Source organism: Xenopus laevis, chromosome 1L, assembly GCF_017654675.1.
Source record: "Xenopus laevis strain J_2021 chromosome 1L, Xenopus_laevis_v10.1, whole genome shotgun sequence".
Classification (NCBI taxonomy): domain Eukaryota; kingdom Metazoa; phylum Chordata; class Amphibia; order Anura; family Pipidae; genus Xenopus; species Xenopus laevis.
The window spans coordinates 11,259,417-11,285,011 of NC_054371.1; the positions used below are offsets into that span (position 1 = coordinate 11,259,417).

Sequence of the window (25,595 nt, forward strand, 5' to 3'; positions counted from 1 at the left end):
TGGCAAATGAATATACTAAGAAGTTCTGACTGGGACCCTTAGTAACAAACCAGGACGTAGGAATATTGTGATAGAAGTGGGGGAGGACAAACTGACTCATCTCATTTTAAAGGAAGTGCAACTGGTCTCACCAAAACAACAACAGTAATGGCGGTGACCAAGGGGAAGTTCACCTTATAATGAACTTTTAATATCGTGCAGAGAGTGGTCACTGGTTTTGGGTTTTTTATTACCCATGTCAAGGCCCTATAGCAGCTATAACTGTTTTATTTTGGGTCTTGTACATGTCTCCATCCTCTCTGTCTCTTTGACAGCCCTCAAGGCTTCTAATAGGGCTGAGACAGCGGGTCATCCCTAGTATCTTAGCAATGACATGTCTTCAGTGTCAGACAGGGAGGGTATTGGGCCCCCCGTCACCCCCAGGAGCCCCCCGTAAGCCTCAAAGCCCCCCTCTGTCCCGCCATACCCTTTTCCTGTGCATCTTTTTGTGCGATTGGGTGGGGGGAGGTCACAAAGGAGTGAAGGCTGTGGAGAGCGTGTCCCACCAGTCCAATCTGACCCTTCATGTCGCCAACTTCTTTACCCCCTTGGCAGCCCCTGGTTATTGCAATAGGGCAAAGTCAGTTGGTCGGAATTAAAATATAACCCCATATGTAATAAAAGGCACTAAGTTTGCCCAGGAGCAGTAACCCATAGCAACCAATAAGATATTTGCTTTAAAAAAGGTGGCCAGTCAGTAAATGCTTCCTGCTGATTGGTTGCTATTGGTTACTGCTCCTGGGCAGACTTATTGCCTATTATTACATAACCCCTAAAAGATATTTTAGTGTTTTATCAGCCAACGGATATTCATAACTATATGTAGATACATCACATAATGTCCTTGCAATCCCGGAAAGAGACCTCATTTCATATTCTGTAGGAGCGAGACAAGGCCATTTATTTCAAGGCTCGTTATGATTTATTTATTTAATGCACTAAAGTTTTACTGTATGGATGTACAAACAATCTCTTCTTCCATTGCATTTTACTTGCTGAGCGGGGGATGTACAATTAGGCAACATCTGTATATTCTGCTATTGGCCCTTAGGGTCAGACCTTGGCAAGTCTATGGCTGGTATTTGCTCTCAGCAATGGAAGCGACAGGAATGCAGAAAGCTTTTAGTGCTGCCAGGAGACTTTCTACAAATGTCCGTTTCCACTGGAGAATATTCACTTAAAGGGGTTGTTCACCTACAAACAACCAGTTGTTTTCAGTTAGATCACCAAAAATTACGACTTTTTCCAATGACTTTCTATTTTCTATGTGTCACCGTTTTTCTAATATTAAAGTGTAAAGTGTCATTTTTCACCTTCTAAAGCAGCTCTGGGAAGGGGAGGGGGTCACCGACCCTGTAAACTGTTCTAAATTGATACATTTAGTTGATCTATTTCTTATATTTGTCCCTGCTGAGCAGAATCCCTGAGTTTCATTACAGGCAGCTGTTAGACTTGATACAATAGTTGCTAATACTCCAGAGATGCTGCTGAGAAATGGATCAACTAAATGTTGTAAAATTGTAACAGTTTTGAGTCTGAACCAGACAGGGACATTCAACTTTAAACTTAGATTTAGGAAAAAATAAATAATGGAAAGTAATTGAAAAAAGTCTTTATTTCTGGAGAACAATCTGAAAACAAGTGAACTGAAAAAAGTGTTTAGAAGGCGAACAACTCCTCTAAAGGGGAACAACCCCTCTTTAAAGGAGAAGCAAACCCAAAAGTGAAAAAACCTCTACCCCCCTACCCTACATAGACCCCCCTCCCTCGGGCAAATGCCCCTAACGTTTTTCATACCCCTCTGTGCAGATTCTGTCCAATGGAGTTCACGGGCGACATCTTCTTCTCTTCGATAATCTTCGGAATGAGACTGGCGAAATTCACGAAAATTGCTGAAGCGGCGTCTCATTCTGAAGATTACTGAAGCAGCTGAAGATGGCACTCACAAACTCCACTGGACAGAATCTGCACCGAGGGGTAAGACTTTTTTCCCAGGGTAACACTTGGGTTATTTACTAAACTCCGAATGCAAAAATCACGAAAATTTCGTAATTTTTTTAAAAGTCCGATTTCATGAAAAAAAAAAAATCTAATTTTTCATAATTTTTGCATTCGGAGTTTAGTAAATAACCCAAGTGTTTTTTTATGAAATCAGACTTTTTAAAAAAAATCACAAATTTTTCGGAATTTATTAAAATCCGGCACCTCAGACCTGTCGAGGTTGCACATAAGTCAATGGGAGAAGTCTCAATGATTTTTTGATGTGCGCTGGGTCTCGGGCAATACCCCGAAGTTTTTGGGCAAAATTCTGCGTTTTCGGGTGAAAAATCTGAAAAAATCTTGAAAATCGGATGAAAAATCTGAAACATTGTGGAAATTGGATTTTTCACAATTTTTTCAGATTTTTCATCCGATTTTTTCCCGCAAACAAAATTTTCTGCAAAGTGTATTAATACATAAGCCCAATAAACCTGTGCGGATTTGGTCAGAGTTTTTTTCAGAAAATATTGAGATAAATTCGGACTTTGATAAATGATCCCCTTAGGCTGGGGGGAGGGGGGTCTATGTAGGGTAGGGAGTAGTTTTTTTTTAAATTTTGGGTTTGCTTCTCCTTTAAATCAACTTTTAGTATGTTGTAGAAGTGCAATTTTTAACCGGTCTTCATTTATTTTAATTGTTTTTGAATTATTTGCTTTATTCAATGATTTAAAAAAGGGATCATTGACCAAGGCAGGTGAAAAGCTATTACTGTGATTTTTAGGACCCGCAACCGATACTAAACTGGCCACACCCACCCCGTACTGGGCCCGATGTGGCTCCTACATTTAAAGACCCGCCCCCGACCCGCCCTGGAGGATGGAGCCGGAAGTTGACAGTGTAAAGCATGCTAAAGATTGGCTAATTCTAAGCATCTTTTCAGTTGGCCTTCATTTTTTCTTTTTTTATAGTTTTTGAAATATTTGCCTTCTTCTTCTGACTCTTTCCAGCTTGTAAATGGGGGGTCACTGACCCCATCTAAAAAACAAATGCTCTGTAAGGCTACAAATGTATTGTTATTGTTACTTTTTATTACTCGTCTTTCTGTTCAGGCCTCTCCTATTCATATTCCAGTCTCTTATACAATTCAGTGTATGGTTGCTAGGGGAATGTGGACCCTAGCAACCAGATGAAAGTTGAAATTGCAAACTGGAGAGCTGCTGAACAAAAAGCGAAATAACTCAAAAACCACAAATAATAAAAAGTGAAAACTATTTGCAAATTGCCTCAGAATATCCCTCTCTACATCATACTAGTAGTAAAATAACCTTAATTCTCAAGTGATTGCTCCTTTACTGGAAGGTCGGGGAAACTTACTGACATGCTGCATCTGGAAACCTCTTGCTGCACAGAAGCCACAGTAAAGGCTCACACGGGCTCATAGGCCTCCTGTGGGTTTTGCTGTTAGTAATTACTAGAGCTCACATCAAACATCTGCCTGGAAGCCATCCAGAGCCCTTTATGTACTAACATGACTGAGGCAGAGACACCCTGCCGACTGCCAGATTCCATGGTAATCCAGTACAAGACTAAGGAAACAGTCTCATCCACTAGGACAATGTATGGGATTATATTTTGTGCAGAATACAATACCTTGGCCTTGCAGTAGTATTGTGAATGTATTTGCATTGGGTTTTCAGGTGAATTGCATATCATATATGTGTATTGCTGTGCATGGCAGAAGATGTGCACAACTGCCAGCTATTCACTAACTGCCACATATCTTGAAAGTGTTATGCCTGGATGCTGTTTGGAAAAGAATGTCGTATTATGGGTAAATTGTTTTCGGTTCTTTATGCACTTTTGTAAATGAGCTTTCATATCTGAGGCTGATAGGGTCTCAGTGGAGATTATATATATATATATATATATATATATGATGTGGCTGCTGTATATAAGCAATGTACATAATACTGCAGGCTTTCCAAGGCTATAAATCTCTGAGGCCTGGGTGCATTTTTCCGCTTTCATTGCCAAAGGGGGGGATGAGCCAGAGGGGATTCGGGATCCTATTACAGTTTATGGATTTGTGTCTTCTTTCCAGTAAATTCCTGCTACGACACTGGGAAATCAAAGCTGAATTTAAGAGGAACTGGTGTCTGTCCTTTTGTTATTCCAGCAGCACCGAGCTCTAGTCTGGCGGGTCTGTACCTGTTCCATTGAGACACACAGTGAGAACTGGCACTTGCACCCCCAGGGTATCAGGGAGAATTCTGCATGTCTGAACTAAACCCAACTAAGAAGCAAAAAAAAAGTCACAGTTTAAATATCTAGAATCCCTACCATAAAGCAAGACTGCAGTGTTGTTATCTGCCAGAAGGGAAGTAGAGACAGTGGTGGGAGTAGACACAGCACACTCGGCCCCTATGCAGACATAATAAAACTTACTCAGATGGAAACCAACACAACTATTAATATATTCATTTTCTGTTGAATTGTGCGAAAGAGGCAAAAACACAAATTCAAAATGTCATAAATCTGTCCCTTAATATTATGAACTGATCTCAGATATAGAAAAGGAACGACTAGGAGAGTTTGTGGGTGTGGAATAGGCAGTTGAGGACTGGATTTCTAGGCTGAAGGGCTGTAAATAAGTACAAAACCAAAGCTTCACCTTAGAGATGTAGTGGGGACCCCCCAAGTGGGGTAGATATTGAGTAGCATTTGAGTCATTAGCCTATTTGAGCTTTTTGCCTGTTGTTTTACTGTACCTTGAACAACTGCCATCTTGTATCTGTATTCTTCTGATTATCATCATCATCATCATCATCATCATCATCATCATCATCATCATCAGGGGCGTAACTACAGAGGAAGCAGATCCTGCAGGGGGGCCCAGGAGGTATAGGGGCCCCAGAAGGTCCTAATTCTTATACAGTTTCAATAAATATTGGTAAAACATGTCAACCTATGGGGGCCTGAAAAACAAATGGCTGCGAGGCCCAGTAATATCTAGTTACTCCACTGATCATCATGATTCTCCTGATGACATCACTTTCATACCTTCCAATTGTCCCGTTTTCAGAGGGACAGTCCCTCTTTTGACAGCTCAACCCGCAGTCCCTTGTTTGTACTGGAAAGTCTCGTTTTTCTCTGCACCAAACAGCCAGAAAAAGAAAAAAATGTCTATAACTTAATTGGCTTTTGGCAGAGAGCCCAGAACAGCCACAGCAGCAGATAAGATACTTTTGTAACAATTTCTAGATAAGCGAATAAGTAATTGTAACAATATAAGATACCAGTTCCCTTGGGAGAAGTTAGACTCACAGCTTAAAGGGCAGTTCACCTTCATTAGCAAAACTGTAACAACTGGAAAAAAAACCACAGAAATATGTTCAAACTTTCATGACCTGCCAAGTTTTGTAAAATGAACATGGTAATTAGGGGGTGTGGCCACAAAATGGGTGTGGTTTTGTCCCTCTTTTTATTTCCAAAATGTTGGGACGTATGCATTTTGTTTTAGGGTGGGCGATGGGTAAAAATGCAGCTTGGAGTAATGGGTTTGTTAAATCCTACCCAGGGATTTAACAGGGACATGTTGAGTCTTTGCAGCAATGCCATATTCCAAGGATCGTAGCAAAGTTTCTTGTTATCAATGCATGCTCCCTCTAGTGGCAGAATCTGTTGATGTTGAACATAAATATACAATTTGGGTTGGGTTTGAAAAATACATACTATAAAGGAAACTAAGCAGTGGGGTGACTCTTCTGTTAAACAGATTAAAAATATATAATTAGGACTGGGGGGGGGGCTATAGACAAGTTGTCAAGGGCCAAGGGATTTACACAACTTTATGTTACAGCACTGCTACCCCCATGTATTTAATCTCATGGCGTGGGCATATCTATGGGCATCATATATGTACCCACCTCTCTGAATGCACCAACCAACATTCATTCCAGCTACATATACTGTTGTGTCCCGCCATTTACAGCTGTGTTTATGGACAACATTCCTCCAGCCTGCACTCCCCCCTTCCTCTGCTCTCCCGCCCCAGGCGATAAAATCAGGAATTCTCTCTCATCTTCATCCCAAGTGCAGGACACATCTCTAGGGCATTGCTTTTTGGCAGACTATTAGATAAGATAATAGGGATATATATTCCCTACTATTGGAAACTGTATGGCAGCGCTCACCCTCAGGTATGAATAATAGGGATGCACTGAATCCACTATTTGGGATTCGGCTGAATCCCCGAATCCTTGGCGAAAGATTCGGCGAATATCGAACCGAATCCATAATTTGCATATTTGCATTTGCACGTTATGGTCAGGAAAGGAAAAAGTGGAAAAAATTCTTCTTTTGTGATGAAAAGTCACAAATTAGGATTCAGATTCAGTTTGAATCCGAATCCTGCTGAAAAAGGCCAAATCCTGGCTGAATCCAGGATCGAATCCTGGATTCGGTGCATCCTTAATAAATACTAATACAGAAAAAAAGGAATGGCCTACATATACAGTAAGATATAACCTTCAATACTACTGTACTTTGAGTGAAAGTTGAAGACAAACAAGGAAACCTATTTCTCTGTAAACCCGAGACACATTGGTGACCCCTCTGTAATTGCTCACACTGCGAGACCAAGTATTTTTTAGCCAGCCCTACACTTTGCGGCCAATAAAAATAACCGCGCCAGACAATGGCGGGGAACAGACGGGTAACAGAATTATTTATGTTGGTCCCTTCTCTAAACAATGATATAAAAAATAGCAATTCCCAGGACACAATAAATCCGAAGTTTTAATGAGACTGCGCCACAGTGCGTTGGAATGTCAGGCTGTTTCCGCCATCATTTTGCATCAGTCACTGAGGTTTCCTCCATTCATTTCCTGCTGTTGTTCCAGCTCCTGAATATGGTGTATAATTAGCATTGCTGCCCTGGTGCCACATTTAAAGGGATACAGTCACTTTAGCATTTGCCATGTTTATAAAGCCATTAACTCCCTGCACCTTGTTTATTTTGTCCCTATATGTCTGTGTTATGTTACAGCTCATTGATCTTACTGTAAATCTTATCTACAAAGCTGAACATTCTTCCCACTCCTGGATCTGTCTGGCTCTGTCCCATCCCAACCTCTGTATTTATCTATGTCTCAAATACTCTCTACCTGTGTCTCTTGGTTCCCAGACTTCTGTCTCTTCATATGTCTCAATTCTCTTGTGTCTCTCTTCTCCAAATTGTTGTCTTTCCTTTACTTCCCCATTTCCTAATGTTTGTCTCTATATGTTTCCCTGATGCCCAAACTGTGTGTCTCTTAGTGCTGCATGCACCTCCCCAACTCCCACTGTATGTCTCTCTGTGTCCTCCTGGCCCACCCAGATCTTCTATGTATTTGTCTTATTCCCCAGTGTCTGACTCTATTTTTGTCTCTTCCCCCCAACACCTACCTTTATCTGTCTCTTATTTCACCTGTCTCATACCTTTATCTGTCACTATTATAACACCTTCCTCTGTCTTTGACTCTTATTCCCCAACTCCTCTGTCTCTCATGTGTCTGTCACTTGCCAACTACTGTGTCTCACATGGCAGCTCAGTTCTGTAAAGGTCTCCTGCTCCCTGACTCTGTATAGGATCTGTAGCTGACAGTTAGTGCACTTGTGTGCAAGGTCTGGCCCTCATGGATATGACACTGTCGGATGTAGACAGCACTGGGGGAACACTCTGACTTCTGTTTTACAGAGAAGAGACCGGTGACCACCAGCAATTCCTCTACCTTGGCAGACATGACACATTGCACCTGTTTTTTGCCCTTTGCACCCTGCCCTGCACAGTAAATGTGATCCCTCCTGTAACGTTCTGATTCCTGTTTCCTACTGTCTTTCAGTTTCCACCCCTAATTTCTATCTGTGTTTCTCATTTCCCACCTCCTGTCTCTATCAATGAATCTCACTTCCCACTTCCTGTCTCTATCATTGAGTCTCACTTCCCACTTCCTGTCTCTATCATTGAGTCTCACTTCCCACTTCCTGTCTCTATCAATGAGTCTCCCTTCCCACTTCCTGTCTCTATCAATGAGTCTCACTTCCCATTTCCTGTCTCTATCAATGAGTCTCACTTCCCACTTTCAGGCTCTATCATTGAGTCTCACTTCCCACTTACTGTCTATATCAATGAGTGTCACTTCCCACTTCCTGTCTCTATCAATGAGTCTCACTTCCCACTTCCTGTCTCTATCAATGAGTCTCACTTCCCACTTACTGTCTCTATCATTGAGTCTCACTTCCCACTTCCAGTATCAATGAGTCTCGCTTCCCATTTCTTGTCTGTATCAATGAGTCACTTCCTGTCTCTATCAATGAGTCTCATTTCTTGTCTCTATCACTAAGTCTCACTTCCTACTTCCTATCTCCATCAATGAGTCTCAATTTCCAGTTTGTGTGCTTTTGTGTTTCTCGGAGGGTAACAGACTATATATATATATATATATATATATATATATATATATATATATATATATATATATATTTTTTTTTTTTTCAGCATTATATGAGGGGCTCAGCACCAAGAGACAAACTCCTATTTCAGAACAACATGACCGGTGTCTTTATAACTGGATTAAAGTAATTGAATGTAATAGATGATTTAATCATGAAATTCCCTCAAATATTAATATTCCTGTAAACTTTCTCCCTTACAGGTTTCTGGGGGAAACTCGAGTCTCCCTGCGGGATTTACTTACGTCTCCCAACCTGACGGCCACATATAACGCCCCCCTCCTGGACAGCAAGAAGCAGAGCACTGGGGTAAGCGAATGGGAGAACGAATATTCTGGATTTCTTTTGTGCCTTTTGGTCAGCAGACCCAGATTTTTGGATTTAGCCTTTTTTTTAAAGCAAAGTCATTTGTCCCCTTGAGCTCCATGTGTTTTTACACTTAGCACCTTTGCACATGGGAGATAAAAGTTGATTATAGGATATTTCAAATAATATTAAAAAATTGAAGTTTGCGTCACATAGAAGTGTCTGTGGAGAAGATGAAGAGGAGTCAAATGTGAAGAGAAAGTCAAACACAAATACCACAGCACATGCAGTTGTAAGGGGACGAGGCAGCCAAAGGGTTTAAAACATAGTCAAAGGAACCCAAAGGCAATAGGACAAGGAGAGATCTATATATATATATATATATTATATATACCATAGGACAGGGATCTCTCTCTCTCTCTCTCTCTCTCTCTCTCTCTCTATATATAATATATACCATAGGACAAGGAGATATATATATATGTTAATGACCCCTATACTTTATGGTAACACAAAGGTGCTTGTGCCAATAACCAAGAAGGCTAATGAAGAGGAGAAATAGTGGGTTACTGTCTAATGGCTGCAAGGGATTCTGGGTCTTGTAGTAGAAAAGCAGGACATCACAGTCTGGAATTATGGTTCATGTAACAATATATCATTAGTAGTTTTAGCAGATACATTTATTGTCTGATGGGGCCATTCAAGGTTTGGTACCTCGGCCACAGAATGGATTCCATAAGCACAAATGAGTATTTAGCCTCCTCCTAAGGACCCCCATGACCCCCGCACGAGCCACAGCGCAGGAGAGAATAGAATAACATGGGCAGGGATATATTTAGCCGAGCTTCAGCCGGGGGCTTCCTGTGGCCTCTGGACTGACTTCTCCCTCTCTCTGTGTTTCTTGGCACGGCCAGAGGAGCAGTTGCATGAGAACCTTTCCATCTGGTCACATGCCGCTCGCTAAAGGGGCTTCCTCTTCACCAGGAATCACCAGACTAGTCAGTCACCGTCTAACTGTATCTATAGAGACTGGCTATGGAGCATTCATCTGAATGAACAATTCTTTGTAACAAAACTATACTCTGGGTGTAGAAATCCCCTACTGTTATCAAATAAATATCCCATTTTTTAAAACCCAGTTTCATGTTTTATTAGGGATGCACCGAATCCACTATTTTGGATTTGGCCGAACACCCGAATCCTTTGTGAAAGATTTGGCCGAATACCGAACCGAATCCAACCCCTAATTTGCATATGGGAATGGGAAAAACATTTTACTTCCTTGTTTTGTGTCCAAAAGTCACGCAATTTCCCTCCCCACCCCTAATTTGCATATGCAAATTAGGATTTGGATTCGGTTCGGCCAGGCACAAGGGTTCGGCCCAATCCGAATCCTGCTGAAAAAGGCAGAATCTTGGCTGAATCCCTAGCCAAATCCTGGATTCGGTGCATCCCTATGTTTTATACAAGTTTTAATTGTACAGTGTTCACTTTTGTTCCATTAGTCCCGGCCATAAAGCAAGACAGGACTGCTGTGCATTGCTGGACAGGAAGTAGAGGCATTAACATGAGTGTTAGTGAATATACTCCCTCATGCACGCACATAAAGTCACTCATTTAAGAGTGCAAGCACAATGCACTAAGCACAAACTAGTCAACAGAATGTCCCTTTGACCCATTCTCTGATAATCTATAGTTTGTGCTCTGACCTAATCTATTCTACTTTAATGAGAGATGAAGGTAAACTATTCTGTAAATTAACTGTATTAAGGTGAAATGAATCTGCAAATCCCATTAAGTAGCCAAGAGGATTGTTGTGTCTAATGGGTTTATTTATAATTTTGCAGGCAATATTAACCTTGCAGATATCTTACTTTCCTCCACCGGGGGCAGCACCAGTCGCACCCCCTCCAATACCCAAGGAGCCCACTCCGTCCCTTAATGAGTTGGACACCTTCACCGGTAAGTTAAATTAGTTAATAGAAACCCTTCTTACAGTTCTTTGCCCACCTCCAGAAGCTGAAATCTCTTCCTATTGGTCCTTCCCCACCCATTCTATTTAATCTCCATCCAATCTAAGGTACAAGAAGGAGGCAAGGGGATCTAGACATTAAGTATTTCTGGGTAATTATGCATGGCTGTAATTGTCAATGAGCTATCAGAGTTGGGTGACCAAGGTCAGCAGGGTGGCCCATGACCCCAAGTGGTCTATGGAAATCATACTACTGAAAAGGTTCCAGGTTATTCTCCCAATTCCCTTTAAATGGGGGAACCACCCTGTATAACCCACCTGACCTGTGCTGGTTTTACAGATACAGCTGGTGAAGAGGACACGGAAGACCAGGCAGGAACTGGTGATGAGGCTGATATTGTCTCTCTTGCCCCTGGAGGAGCCGAGCAACCTACTCTCCCCAAGAAAACGGCCCCTGTCCCTGTGCAGGGATTAAAGAGAAAGAAGAGTTCTTCCAAAAAACAGTTATCCAACAAGCCGCAGGACTTCCAGGTGACGATCAGCAACTAAAATCATATTGGACATTCTAGATTTTCTAGGTGGAAAGGAGATTTCACCATCAGCAAAGATAGGGTTTCCTAACCATATGAGTTTCTTAAACTCTTTATGGAGAGGTGGTGATTCATGAGAACATGTTGTGGCCTAATGATCTGCTCTTTCACATGTTTGTCTTGGAGGTCCTCATATAGTCCATTGATCTTCAGTTGGACAGCTCAGCTTAAAAGGATTGAAAAGGGGTTTTAAACTAAAAAAAGGCTTATGTAACTCTTTGGAGTAGAGATGAACCCCTAAAGGTGATTGAGGTCAGGTAACAATGCATTCTTCCACCCATTTCTCTATGGGGCACTCATGAGATTTGTGCAAGTACGCTCCCCAGTCTGCACCCATGAGGACATCCAGAGCTTTGCTAGAGAAACAAAAATCAGGGTGATAGGTGCCCTTTAATATCTCCATTAGATATATAAATACATAAGGAAGGTACGTGTTCTCTAGACAGGCTATCTATAAAGGTGATTCATATAGAGGAATGTTGCACCAGAGTGGAAAAAAGAATGTGAAAATACAGATCTATGGTGAGTTCAGCACGTTGTTCCTCCTATTGACTCAGACACTTCATCAGTGATCAACGCTCTGTGCCAGGCTTGATATAATGATACAATGCAAATCTAAAGCAATTCCTTGTTCCATCGGTGCCTGTGAGTAAGCAGGAAACATTGCTCAAACCTGAATCACATGCTCCAGTCACCAGCACGAGACTTGATGTTCTTCTACATGATAAATAGGGCTACTAATAACACAGTTGGACTGGTCCTGATATTCTGATGATGTGGTCACTGTTGGTTAAATGCTTGCGATATCAAACCCAACAGATCACTGTCCATAATTGGTTAACTCAAAGTCTAATTTCTAGTTGCCAAAAAAGAAGTTCCACTTGTAAACAAACTTCCCCTTCAGAACTCATGGTCTAAACCATCCTATGCCCCTGCACTGGTTTCCAAACCAGAAGAGTAACTGTTGACATGAGCCATCTAGAGAAGCTCCCAGATGCTCCTCACGTTAAAATCAGAGACCTGTGGGTGTAACTGGTACCCACAAACTGTAAAACAACCCATGAGAAGGGACAATAACTGTAGCATAGGGCAGTGCTGTCCAACTGTTGAATTAAGGTCTCCAAGTAATTTTAACGGCCTTCAAAGGGCTTGAACTCCAGATACTTCTTCATATCTCATCAGTATTTTAATAGAATCCAACCCATCACCATATTGTCCATCAGATCTTCAGTCCACCACCTAGAAAATAAATTGGTCATCGCTGTTGTAATGTGCTCACAAGTCAATATGGAGACATAAGCACTTCATATAAATAACAGGGTCCAAGAAATCCTGGTTTGCCCCAGCCACCCATCTTTCTCCTGGGGTAGAAATTGAAGGTGTAAGACATTGACATGTGCACCCATTTTTAGTAGACACAAGCTAATGCTCTCTCCCTCTGTTGTTCTGACCCATGTTATAGGTTCGTGTTCGAGTGATAGAAGGGAGGCAGATCCCAGGGATCAACATCAAACCTGTCGTCAAAGTCACGGTTGCTGGGCAAACCAAAAGAACCCGGATACGCAAAGGGAACAATCCATATTTTGATGAGGTGAGATGCTTGTGGGCTGTAGGGGTGAAGGTATCATTCCCAGAACAGGTTTGGGACCTATTATCCAGAATGCTTGGGAATTGGGGTTTTCTAGATAAAGGGTCTTTCAATAACTTGGATCTACATGCCTTAAATCTACTAGAAAATCATATAAACATGAAATAAACCCAATAGGCTGGTTTTGCTTCCAATAAAATAAAAAAATTATTTCTTAGTTGGGATCAAGTACAAGCTATTGTTTTATTATTACAGAGAAAAAGGAAATTGTTTTTAAAAATTTGGATTATTTGGAGAAAATGGAGTCTATGGGACACGGCCTTTCCGTAATTTGGAACTTTCTGGATAATGGATTCCATACCTGTATTACATTCTATCAGAGCCTGCTGCCTCCAAAGCAGAAAAAGGCCTAATACATAAATCACTGGAGAGGGATGTCCGGCCTTTATTATATTATTATACTTTGTTTCTATAGCAGTGGCTTATTTGCCTATTAGTATCTTCCTAATTGCAGAAATGTAATAAAATGCTGTTTATTCCATGTAGGGATGTTACTCAGTGTTATACAATTGCATTTCAGTTCTATTTTTTGCTTTCTTTGTACAGACATTTTTCTTCAATTTTTTTGAGTCCCCGGCTGAACTCTTTGATGAACCTGTGTTCCTAAAGGTGAGTCTGCCAATGTGTTTTATGCCCTACTTACTCACATGAAGTGACGTCACAATGTAATGCCTGTGCCCAAAGGCAGAGCAGTAATATTTCCTCCAGCACCTTTTAGATTAAAATTTAAACTACTGTATCTTATAGGCAGTGGGGATTTAACGGAGGTTCAGTATAGGGAGAAACTAGATGGTAGGAGGTCAGGAGATTCAGGGAAAGGAGAGACAAGTTTAAAGGTGGAGGAAAGAGGAGAACATAAAAGAAAGGACAGAGGAGAAACTGAAAAAGGAAGGGAGAAGGGAGGAAAAATATGAGGCAGCTTGAAAGATTGGCAGAAGAATCTCATCAAGCAGAAGACAAAGGTATATTTATCAAAGAGGGAAGTTAGAGGTTGCCGAGTCTGCTACAGTGAAATTCCACCGCTCTCCATTTTTTCTATAGGATTTTTAAAAGAGTATTTATCAATAATGAAAGTGAAAGTTCATCCTTTGATAAATCTGCCTTTCAAAATCCCATAGAAATGAATGGAGAGTGGCGCAATTTTACTCTAGCGGACTGTGTTGATCTCTAACTTCACTCTTTGATAAATATGCCCCAAAGAAAGAAGAAGTCTTCTTGAGCTCTTACTGTAACTGACTCTGATTTGATTCATTGAATTGTACCCAAAGGGATTTTTTTGGGAGACAGGCTATAGATAAGTGGCCATCATCAGGAGCTGGGTTTATTTTCGTCCGTCTTGGACCTTTGCCGAGAGTCTCATTAGACAAAGGCAAACTCTGAGAAAGGAGCCAAGGTTTGAAAATGTTGGCAGGGATAAGCTTGGATATCAAAGAAGTCTTAGAATATTTCCATTATATCAACAAAGAAGAACCATAACTGTGATGTCTCTTTTGGATATATTTAATTTATACAAAGACAGATATCACTCTGTACTTCCACTTTAATGAGGAGCGTGGCTTTATGTTGGTACCCAATGTCGTACAGATTCATTGCTTTCTAATTAACCCAACCCAACATTATCAATAACGCTCATTTCTGCCAGTAACCATCCCACCCCATTCTCCTTTTCCGTAGGTTCTTGATTCCCGCTCGCTCAGGACAGACTCAGTCATTGGAGAATTCCGGGTAATTACATTTTCATATTGATTGTATTTTCTTTAGAGCCCCCTAATGTCTCCTTCCCATGGTAACTCCAAACGTTCTCACTAGTGACCCGATCATGTGACGTCAAAATATATGTCAATAAATGGTACATTGTAAAAAACATAAAAATATACATTTTGGCTCAGAGTTATGGAAAGTAAAAAAGTCCCACTCCAAACCACACCCACCTGTGTTTTATATATATAATATATTTATAACCCGCTCTGCATTTAGTGCTCATAATAACACATATAATAACACATATAATAACACATATAATAACACATATCATAATAATACATATCATAATAACACATATAAATGTTCTGTTCTTGTGCAGATGGACGTTGGAATGATTTATGGAGAATCAAGTAAGTTCTTTGTAGACGTTGGACCCTAATTTGCTCAGACAGGAACTGGATATACCCCAGGGCCGGGACTAATTCGCATCCCAGAAATGCCTGTTCCACTCTTAGGGGAATCCAGAGATAAACTTAGTAACAAATATATCGCTGGGGGTGGGATCCAGGAGCATGAGTCACGCAAGGCCTGTGCCAAGTCCCATCTCTGAACCACAGAACCTCAGAACGAGTCCCTCAGCCATATTCTCTAGTAATAAACTGGGCTCATCATGTGAAAAGAACTAGAAACGAAAATATAATAAATAGCAATTAATCATAAATATTAGTTATAAAGAGATTAATTGGGCTGCAGATTTAGGGCCCCATCTCTAACGGCTTTTTTTTGGGCCAAGGCGATACTTTAATGGATCAAGAGCGCCATCTACTGTCCCAAAGTTCTATCAAATTCTTTAAACTTCCAGCAGAGTTCAATTCAGTAGGAAACCACCCTGACCAGTTTTATACAAACCCTCCCTTCCTTTCTGACTGATCATGGGAAAGAGAGCAGCCCAGGAGCAGGAAGTAGAGAGAATCAGACAGGAAGTACAGAGAATCAGGCCTTTCCTGTCGGATCATAGGAAAGAGAGCAGCCCAGGTGCAGGAAGTACAGAGAATCAGACTTCCTGTCTGATCATGGGGAAGAGAGTAGCATAGGAGCAGAAAGTACAGAGAATCAGAACTTTCCTGTCGGATCATAGGAAAGAGAGCAGCCCAGGAGCAGGAAGTACAAAGAATCAGACCTTTCCTGTCGGATCATAGGAAAGAGAGCAGCCCAGGTGCAGGAAGTACAGAGAATCAGACTTCCTGTCTGATCATGGGAAGAGAGTAGCCCAGGAGAAGAAAGTACAGAGAATCATACCTTTCCTGTCGGATCATGGGAAAGAGAGCAGCCCAGTACAGAGAATCAGACCTTTTTGCCTGTATTTTGGGTACTGGGGGGTGGGGGGTGGGCTAATTTATCCAGGTGTGCTTCAACATCTTGGTGTGCACTGCAGCAGGCCTGGACTTGCAATCAGTTGGTTCTGGCAAATGCCAGAGGGGCTACTGTAATGTTCCATTAACACTCACTATTTATTGGGCATGTGGGGGCTGTTGTGCATTGGGCCATTGTGAATTGAAATACCAGTTTTATCCTAGTCCCAGCCTCCCATTGTGTTTATAGAAGGTCATCTGGTTTTAGTTGCTCAACTTTTTCATTTGACCGATAAATCTTGAAAATTCAAACTTCGAACACTCAAATTCGAGTATGCACAAAAATTTGAAATAGAATTCTTATAAATTTGCCCCTTTTAATCAAACTGTAAATAGTTCCCGTATTATCGAAAGATATGAAAATATTCAATTTCGATGGTGTTTAATTTCTGATCAGTGGAGTGTGAGTGCCCTCTATCAGTACCCTAGAGAATTGCAGGTAACGTCCACAGGCACAACTGAGCCTAAACACGATTCTTGAATATGTCCAATCATTTTGCAGATTCTTGTGAGTAATTCAGTCATTGGTTTAGATAAAACATCACACATTTCACTCATTTATTGACAATCATGTTTTTAAAATGTTTTTAAAATTACTAAAATGGTAATTTAAAAATTTAAAAATTGAATGGCCTCAATTTGTAAATTAAACATATTTATATTGTCAGTGAATAATTGAAAAGAAAGACTTTTTTTTTTTTTAAAACCTCGATATCCAGGGTTTATTCTGTCCCTTTCAAAGGGGTTGTTGACCTTTAAATTAACCATTAGTATGCTGTAGAGAGTGATATTCTAAGATATTGGTTTTTATTTATATTATTTGTGGTTTTTGACTTATTTAGCTTTTTATTCAGCAGCTCTCCAGTTTGCAATGTCAGCCATTTGGTTGCTAGGATCCAAATCTCCCCTAGCAACCATGCATTGATTTGAATAAGAGACTGGAATATGAATAGGAGAGGCCTGAATAGAAAGATGAGTAATAAAAAGTAACAATAACAATACATGTGTAGCCTTACAGAGCATTTGTTTTTTGGATGGGGTCAGTGACCCCCATTTGAAATCTGGAAAGAGTCAGACAAACTATAAAAATTAAATAATGAAGACCAATTGAAAAGTTGCTTAAAATGTGCCTTTCTATAACATACTAAAAGTGAACTTAAAGGTGAACCTCTAAATAGCCTAAAATCTTGTTAAAATTGTATTAGAAATTTTTTTATTAAAATTAATTAATAACAAAAACAAATAGGGAAAAATTATATTCAGAAAAGCAAATGCCATGCTCGTTGATTGATCTGATTTCTGCCAAAGTTTCTGTTTCTTTTTGAGTTAAAACAAATACATTTAGATTATACATTTTAGGGTCTAATTGAATATTTCTATAATAAACTCATTATTTTGTAGATGGTCAGAAAAATAGTGTGTATTCAGCACAGAGGGAAATATTTGTGTCTGTTGCTGAAAAACCCTACAATGAAATAGCCCCCCTAGTTGCAAATATAGAGAATTATGGCTTTACTTTAATAGCAATAAATTTGAACGAAATCTTTCTAGAACATGAATTTACTAAAAGTCTAAATAAATGTCGCCTGCTCCCAAGGGGCTTTTAAGCTTTGGCTGAAAACTTGCAAATATTTTGTTTTCCCGGTAACATACACAGTAACATAGTAAGTTAGGTTGAAAAAAGACACTCGTCCATCAAGTTCAACCTTTTTACATTTTGGATTTTCTGAAAAATTTCTAAAAAAATTCACATAGCAGATTTCCTTAGGTTGCCAGTTAAACTGTTCCTATGAAATGTGCAAAAAGGAAGCAAGGCCAATTGCGGAGACATTGATTGGCTGATTTATGGGCCCTCCTGGGATATAAAAAAAAAATGTAAAAAAAAAAATAGTAAAAATAGAAAAAAGACAAGTGGTTCATATACTAATCATTTTTGGGTCATTTGGAAAATCTCAAATTTTGATGATTGAACCCACTGTTCTGGTTTCATAATAAATTGTAACGACTTCGTGAATTACAAGTTCCAATTTTAATAAATCTGCCTAAATTTTGGTTGTAGCATAGGGTTAGGGTTGAGGTTCGTGTATTAGGGTTAGGGTTGGTATTTTATAACAATTTCCAACAGGCTGTACCGGAAAGTGATTATTCTAATGGTTTCTAATTTGGGAATTTAATAAATAACGGGGTGGGTCTGTTTCAGAACACGCCTTTCTGAGGAAGTGGCTTCTCCTCTCCGACCCAGACGATTTCTCCGCGGGGGCCAAGGGGTACCTGAAGGTCAGCCTTTATGTACTGGGACCTGGAGACGAGAGCCCCGTGAGTATTTGGGTTATAGGAACTCCTTTCTTCACCTGGATCCATATCATTGTCAGTGGGGGTGGAATGCATAAAATGTCACCCTCTTGGCAAATCCACTTAGAAACTTCTGTTGGGTTTTGGATGTATGGGAGATATTCAATGTGTCTGATGCAGTTGGAATTTAACATTGTTGCAAAGGCCAAATGGAAAGATGAGTCTTCTTATTCTTTATGACATATACTGCGTAATTATAGGGCTGCAAGGGATTCTGGGATATGAGAAAAGCAAAATAGGGAAGAGACTTGTGTTGTACATTATAGTGAGCCAAGGGGTTTGCTACTAATACATCTGTTAATCTTGTTTATGCTTATACACTATTGCAGTAGGTTCAGGCAGCCCATTGTGGCGTCATCCCTTAGTCAGGAACCTACATAGGGCTGTAGAGCTGATAGAATGAAACTATAGGGCCACTTGTATGGTATGCACCCATCAGCTGCACAGAGGAGAATATCTGACAGTGTGTGGCCACCTATAGACTATCCATGTGTCTGGCCAACCATACCTGTTGAGGGCAAGAGCACAGCTCCCCCTGGTTGAGTTGATTAATAGATCTGCTTTGTATTTGTAGGCAGAGAAAAAAGAAACCTCAGAAGACAAGGAAGATATTGAAGGGAACTTGCTGCGCCCGGCCGGGGTGTCTTTGAGAGGAGCCCACCTTACTCTGAAGATTTACAGGGCAGAAGATCTGCCACAGAGTAAGTGCCAACGTTTGGGAAGCCTCCCCGAGACCCGAGAGCATCATTGTGTTGTTGTGACTATTGGAGGGAACACTGTAAGATTAATATCTCAGAAAGATGTGGGTCAAGTTGGGTCAGGAAATGAGACACCAGGTTCCCGGCTCAACTTACTAAATTGGAGAATTCCAGTAAAGATCCTGTGGGACCAACATCAAGGCCAATAAAACATGTGTCGGGTACAACAGGGAGGGCAGCGTCAGTGTTTTATTGTGCTGGTGATAAATGTTAGAGAACATATAAGTTTAACCTGAACTTATCAACCCTGGAAGAAGGGACAGTTTCTCAAGAATGAGATTGGCCAAAATGAGACGGGTCACAGGGGGCGTGTCATATTATCAGATTGGAGGTAGATAGGGATGTAGCGAACGGCGGAAAAAATGTTCGCGAACATATTCGCGAACTTGCGTCAAAAATGCGAACGGTTCGCAAACGTCGCGAACCCCATAGACTTCAATTGGAAGGCGAATTTTAAAAGCTAGAAAAGACATTTCTAGCCAGAAAATGATTTTAAAGTTGTTTAAAGGGTGCAACGACCTGGACAGTGGCATGCCAGAGGGGGATCAAGGGCAAAAATGTATCTGAAAAATACATTGTTGACACAGCGCTGCGTTTTGTGCTGTAAAGGGCAGAAATCACACTACGTCACTCAGGTGATGTTTCTGGACACGGAATGTGAAAAAGCTCACACAGCGAGGTGGCACTTGGTTAAAGACTGGGCAAACAATGCCTGCAAGGGCAACGTATACAGTAGTGGATACGGAATATATTATTGCTGCTGTATCACTCAGGTGATGTTTACGGACACAGAATTATTATTGTTATTTAGACAGAATGTGAAAAAGCTCACACAGCTAGGTGGCACTTGCATACCTCCCAACTGTCCCTCTTTTGACCACTCAACCCCCTGTCCCTCTTTTGTACTGGAAAGTCCCTCTTTTCTCTGAACTGAACAGCTAACTTAATTAGCTTTTGGCAAAGAGCTCAGAACAGCTAACAGGTGCAAATAAGATACTTTGTAACAATTTTGACTCTGGTTGGTGCTGGTAGTGGTGAACTACTAGGAGGAGCAGCACACCAGTCCCACTCCCCAACACAGCTAGACTAATAGCACTGGGCTCTTATAGTAGCAAAGTAAAAAAACAAAAAAGAAAATAAAAGCAGTCCTTACAAGGACTATTGGGTTATTACAGCAGTCAGCAGATGAGATCAGAAGCAGTGCCCACAGCAGCTACATACAGAGCACTGCAGTAGAAGGTAGATTACTAGCCAGCAAAGCTAACTAACCTAAACTCACTGTCCCTCAAATCCCTGCAGAGTTCTGTCCCTACAATACAGAGCAGTATCAAGTAGATTACTAGCCAGCAAAGTTACTATCAACTGTTCCTCAAATCACTAACAGCTCTCTCCCTACACTAGCTCTTCCAAGCACACACAGGCAGAATGAAAAAACGCTGCAGGGCTTCAGTTTATATATGGAAGGGGAGTGGTCCAGGGGGTGTGGGGGTGGTCCAGGAGGGAGAGCTTCCTGATTGGCTGCCATGTATCTGCTGGTCTGGGGTGAGAGGTCAAAAATAAGCGCCAGCTAAGGCGAACCCAAATTGGCGAACGTCGCGCGACGTTCGCGAACATTCGGCGGACGCGAACAGTCGATGTTCGCGCGAATTAGTTCGCAGGCGAACAGTCCGCGACATCCCTAGAGGTAGACAACAAAGAGTGGGTTCCTTGGGAGCTCTGTTAATCTCTTGGATCAAACAGGAAAACCCTCGGCTGCAGTTTGTGCATCAAACATATTAAATGCCACATCTTATAATTAGCTGGAGTAACTCAGGGGTAATGTTTCACCCATGTGGAATGTAGAGCAGTTACTTTTGTTTGTCCCCAGTGGGTTTCAGCTATTGACCAGTTCAGCTGATGGAGGGGCCACACCGAGGCTAAAGCTGATTGTTAATATTCTTTCTCCTAGTGGACGATGCGGTGCTGGACAATGTCAAACAGATCTTTGGCTTTGACAGCAACAAGAAAAACCTGGTGGATCCCTTTGTGGAAGTCAGTTTTGCAGGAAAGATGGTGAGTGAACATGAGCTCTAGTATTGTATTAGCTCTAGTGTATGATCCATCTGGTGCCGACCCTCAGACGTAGCCACTGCGGCATTTCTAAGGCTTATGTCCCATAGTGAAAATTATGCCAAAAATATACAGTCTCTGTGGGTTGAGCCATTTCTGCTCAACCCAATCTGTGGTACAACAGGCCTCGTACTTCATACTTCCAGCAGTGTATTATAATGGATGCCACTAGGTGGTGCTGCTGCTCTGTCTCAACTTTCATTGTTTTACTGACAGTTCCAAAATACTGGATTTGCCTCATTCCGACCCTGCACGTCCCGTCCACTGATATTGTTACTTAGATATTCATCTTTACTCTAAACACTTTCCTGTATGTATTCCTTAGTTTGCTATTAACAACAGTGGCATTACGTTTTATTTTAGTGGCATGGAATGGAAATACCAGCCAGGTGACAGTCCTGTAGGGATGAGACTGACGCTCATATAGGGATGAGACTGACGCTCATGTAGGGATGAGACTGACGCTCATGTAGGGATGAGACTGACGCTCATGTAGGGATGAGACTGACGCTCATGTAGGGATGAGACTGACACTCATGTAGGGATGAGACTGACGCTCATGTAGGGATGAGACTGACGCTCATGTAGGGATGAGACTGACGCTCATGTAGGGATGAGACTGACGCTCATGTAGGGATGAGACTGACGCTCATGTAGGGATGAGACTGACGCTCATGTAGGGATGAGACTGACACTCATCTAGGTTTGAGACTGACACTCATTTAGGTTTGAGACTGACGCTCATGTAGGGGTGAGACTGACACTCATGTAGGGATGAGACTGACACTCATTTAGGTTTGAGACTGACGCTCATGTAGGGGTGAGACTGACACTCATGTAGGGATGAGACTGACGCTCATGTAGGGATGAGACTGACGCTCATGTAGGGATGAGACTGACGCTCAAGTAGGGATGACACTGACACTCATACAGGGATGACACTGACGCTCATGTAGAGATGAGACTGACGCTCATGTAGAGATGAGACTGACGCTCATGTAAAGATGAGACTGACACTCATCTAGGTTTGAGACTGACACTCATTTAGGTTTGAGACTGACACTCATGTAGGGATGAGACTGACACTCATGTAGGGATGAGACTGACGCTCATGTAGGGATGAGACTGACACTCATGTAGGGATGAGACTGACGCTCAAGTAGGGATGAGACTGACACTCATGTAGGGATGAGACTGACGCTCATGTAGGGATGAGACTGACACTCATGTAGGGATGAGACTGACGCTCAAGTAGGGATGAGACTGACACTCATACAGGGATGACACTGATGCTCATGTAGAGATGAGACTGACGCTCATGTAGAGATGAGACTGACGCTCATGTAAAGATGAGACTGACACTCATCTAGGTTTGAGACTGACACTCATTTAGGTTTGAGACTGACACTCATGTAGGGATGAGACTGACACTCATGTAGGGATGAGACTGACGCTCATGTAGGGATGAGACTGACACTCATGTAGGGGCAGAGACTGATGCTCATGTAGGGATGAGACTGACGCTGATTGAAGGATGAGACTGACGCTCCGGTTACACTCTTGTTACAGCTCCTCGGTAAGATAATGGAGAAGAATGCCAACCCACAGTGGAATCAGTCCATTACACTTCCCATCAGGGTGAGCAGAAGCTTCATGATTCTATTCCCAGCCATGTACTCTGTGTATATATGTGTTTATGTGTGTGTATATATGTGTGTGTGTGTGTCTGTGTATATGTGTGTGTGTGTATATGTGTGTGTATATGTGTGTGTATATGTGTGTGTGTATATGTGTGTGTGTATATGTGTGTGTGTATATGTGTGTGTATATGTGTGTATATGTGTGTGTATATGTGTGTGTGTATATGTGTAGAGTCAAATTATGGGACCCTCTCATTTTCCTTTCTCTCCTGACAGTTTCCTTCTATGTGTGAAAAAATGCGCATCCGCCTAATAGACTGGTAAGTCTGACTGTATCATGTGCATGTTGTACAACTATAACTCAACAGCCTTTGTGCTTGGGCCGTAGTGCCGTTTCCTTGTCCTTATTTGTGTTTATGCATTGTTTGCTTGTCCTTTAGTAATGAGTAAGGGCTAATGATAATGGTAAATGGGCAGGGGCTCATCCATTACTGGGCTGAACAGTGAGGAACACTGCAGGACTGATTGTATAAGTGCCAGTGACACCTCATCCATGGAATTCCCCGGGACTTCACTCCCATATTCAGGATGAGCCATGTCAGCTGATGGGGCTTCCCCCCCCCTTACAATGAAGAACCCCGGGTCTCCCTGAGTCCTGCTCTCTCCTCTATACAATGATAACAAATCCCCTATCAGTTCACCCATCCCTTTCTTGAAGCTATCTACAGCACGGCCGTTTCAGGCAGTGTAGATTGCAAGCTCTACGGTTCAGCCCTTACACATGCATTTGGTATTCTGAAGTCACAGTACTGGAAGAAATAACTGAGAATGAAGCCAACCTGCACCTCGTAGCACCGTAACCCTCCTCTGAACCCTCCACTGCTTCTTCTGGTTCCTACCACAGCCCATAACTTCTCTTCCATGATTCCATTGCCCCCTGGCCCCACATGAAAGCCCAGCGCCTGTTTCACATATACTTTATTTCTATGCCACGGAGTCCTACGGAGATCAACAGAACTATTTTTATCTCTGGGAACTCCACCGCATCCCAAATTCCTTCTGCTTTACTCTCAGCGAGGGCTGGGACAGTCATACCGGACGCTGCAGAATCATCCCGCTTGTGTTGTGGCTTCCCATTGGCTGCACAGTCCTTGGCAGCCATCTTGATATATCCGCAGGGGCCAAAAACAGCAATAAACACAAGTAGCCATTACTGGTGTCAATGAGCAGCCGGGAGAGATTAAACTATCGCTTTCAAAGGCTTTGACTCCGGGGATAGTAGAAAGAAATATAAGGGGTAATTATTCCCCCAGTGGGAGGAAGATAAATGCTGCACTTTTCCACTCATTTATTTCCACCTCTAATCGTTTTAACATGCTCCCGTTTTGCTTTATTTCTGGCAATTTCCTCTCTTGGCTTTCCTACGATGCACCCCGGCCCCTTCCCAAATGTCTGCCATAAAATGATCTCTCAGTAATGTTCCACCTAGAGACCTGGTGTCTGTCTGTAGCTTCTCATGCCCAGTTAATAACACTGCACATGTATGTACACATGTATGTAACCAGCTGGAGATTTAAAACACTATCGGGGTCATTTATAACCTCCCCCTCAAATCTGCACCTCTTAGGGTTCATTCTAAAGAGGCAGTGTTCCACTATTTGCACCCTAGTCAATAGTACTTGCCACCAACCACTGTCACTGTTTACACAAGCCAATTTGCACCCACTCCCCTCTTGCACCCTCTCCTGGTTACCCCTAGATCTGCACCTGGCAACTCCTGGCAGAATGAATAGGGTCGGGACAGGGCACCTATCTGCCACCTCTCTCCCTGCTTTTTTGCATCATGCCAAGTTTCAGAGTGAGGATGGCATCACATTCGGCATACCAATAATGACATTAGTGTTTGATTCTCTTGGAGCAACTCAATGGCATATATTAACATGACCTGCCTGGTGTATGTTGGGAATAGTACCAGGGTTCATTAGTTGTGAGTACAGTCCAGACTGAATTGACTTATTGAAGGCATTAGCATCTGATTCAATTGGAGCAAATCAGTTAGGTCCCTCTAGGTGACCCACCAGGTCTTGCCTCCAGGATTCACATCCATGAGCAGAATTCATCAGAGTTGGTCGAATAGGCACATTCTCACTCACTGCAAGTTTCAAGGAACATGTAAAGGTGCAAGTATGTTCTTGGATAGAGTCAATGTCCAGTCAATATTAATGCCCTGAGTTGACAAGTACAAGAAGGGTACTTACTCATTGGGAAGATGTTTCAAAATGCTGCAAGGTAAGGCTGAACCAGTTGAGTAAGATACATTATCATAACCATTGGGGCTTCTCCATGGACCTGTAGATACTGTAAGTGCATTATTAGAATGTCTATTTCCCTGCTAACTTTATTCTCTTGCATCTTTAGGGACCGTCTCACCCACAACGATATCATTGGCACCACCTACCTGAGTATGTCCAAAATCTCAGCACCTGGCGGTGAGATTGAAGGTACCGTCATTTCCCTCCTCCACGGTTTTTTGGGGGCTTGTCTTGGTTTTGGTGCTTGGCTTTTGGTTGCGCTGGTGGTTTGGTGACCTTAG

General features: G+C 41.8%; 1 protein-coding gene across 8 annotated transcripts in view; it reads left to right on the forward strand.

Annotated features, from left to right (window-relative positions):
• LOC108697270 (dysferlin) overlaps nt 1-25,595 on the forward strand; it is a 179,708-nt gene that overhangs the window by 21,375 nt on the left and 132,738 nt on the right. For all 8 annotated transcript variants that reach the window (XM_041586944.1, XM_041586953.1, XM_041586971.1 and 5 more), the window contains exons 4-16: nt 8,715-8,820; nt 10,665-10,779; nt 11,130-11,320; nt 12,842-12,970; nt 13,574-13,636; nt 14,702-14,752; nt 15,111-15,141; nt 18,344-18,459; nt 19,070-19,196; nt 21,202-21,305; nt 22,932-23,000; nt 23,279-23,322; nt 25,421-25,503. In XM_041586944.1, coding sequence (XP_041442878.1) covers nt 8,715-8,820; nt 10,665-10,779; nt 11,130-11,320; nt 12,842-12,970; nt 13,574-13,636; nt 14,702-14,752; nt 15,111-15,141; nt 18,344-18,459; nt 19,070-19,196; nt 21,202-21,305; nt 22,932-23,000; nt 23,279-23,322; nt 25,421-25,503 — 1,229 coding nt within the window. The remainder of the gene's footprint in view (nt 1-8,714; nt 8,821-10,664; nt 10,780-11,129; nt 11,321-12,841; nt 12,971-13,573; nt 13,637-14,701; nt 14,753-15,110; nt 15,142-18,343; nt 18,460-19,069; nt 19,197-21,201; nt 21,306-22,931; nt 23,001-23,278; nt 23,323-25,420; nt 25,504-25,595) is intronic.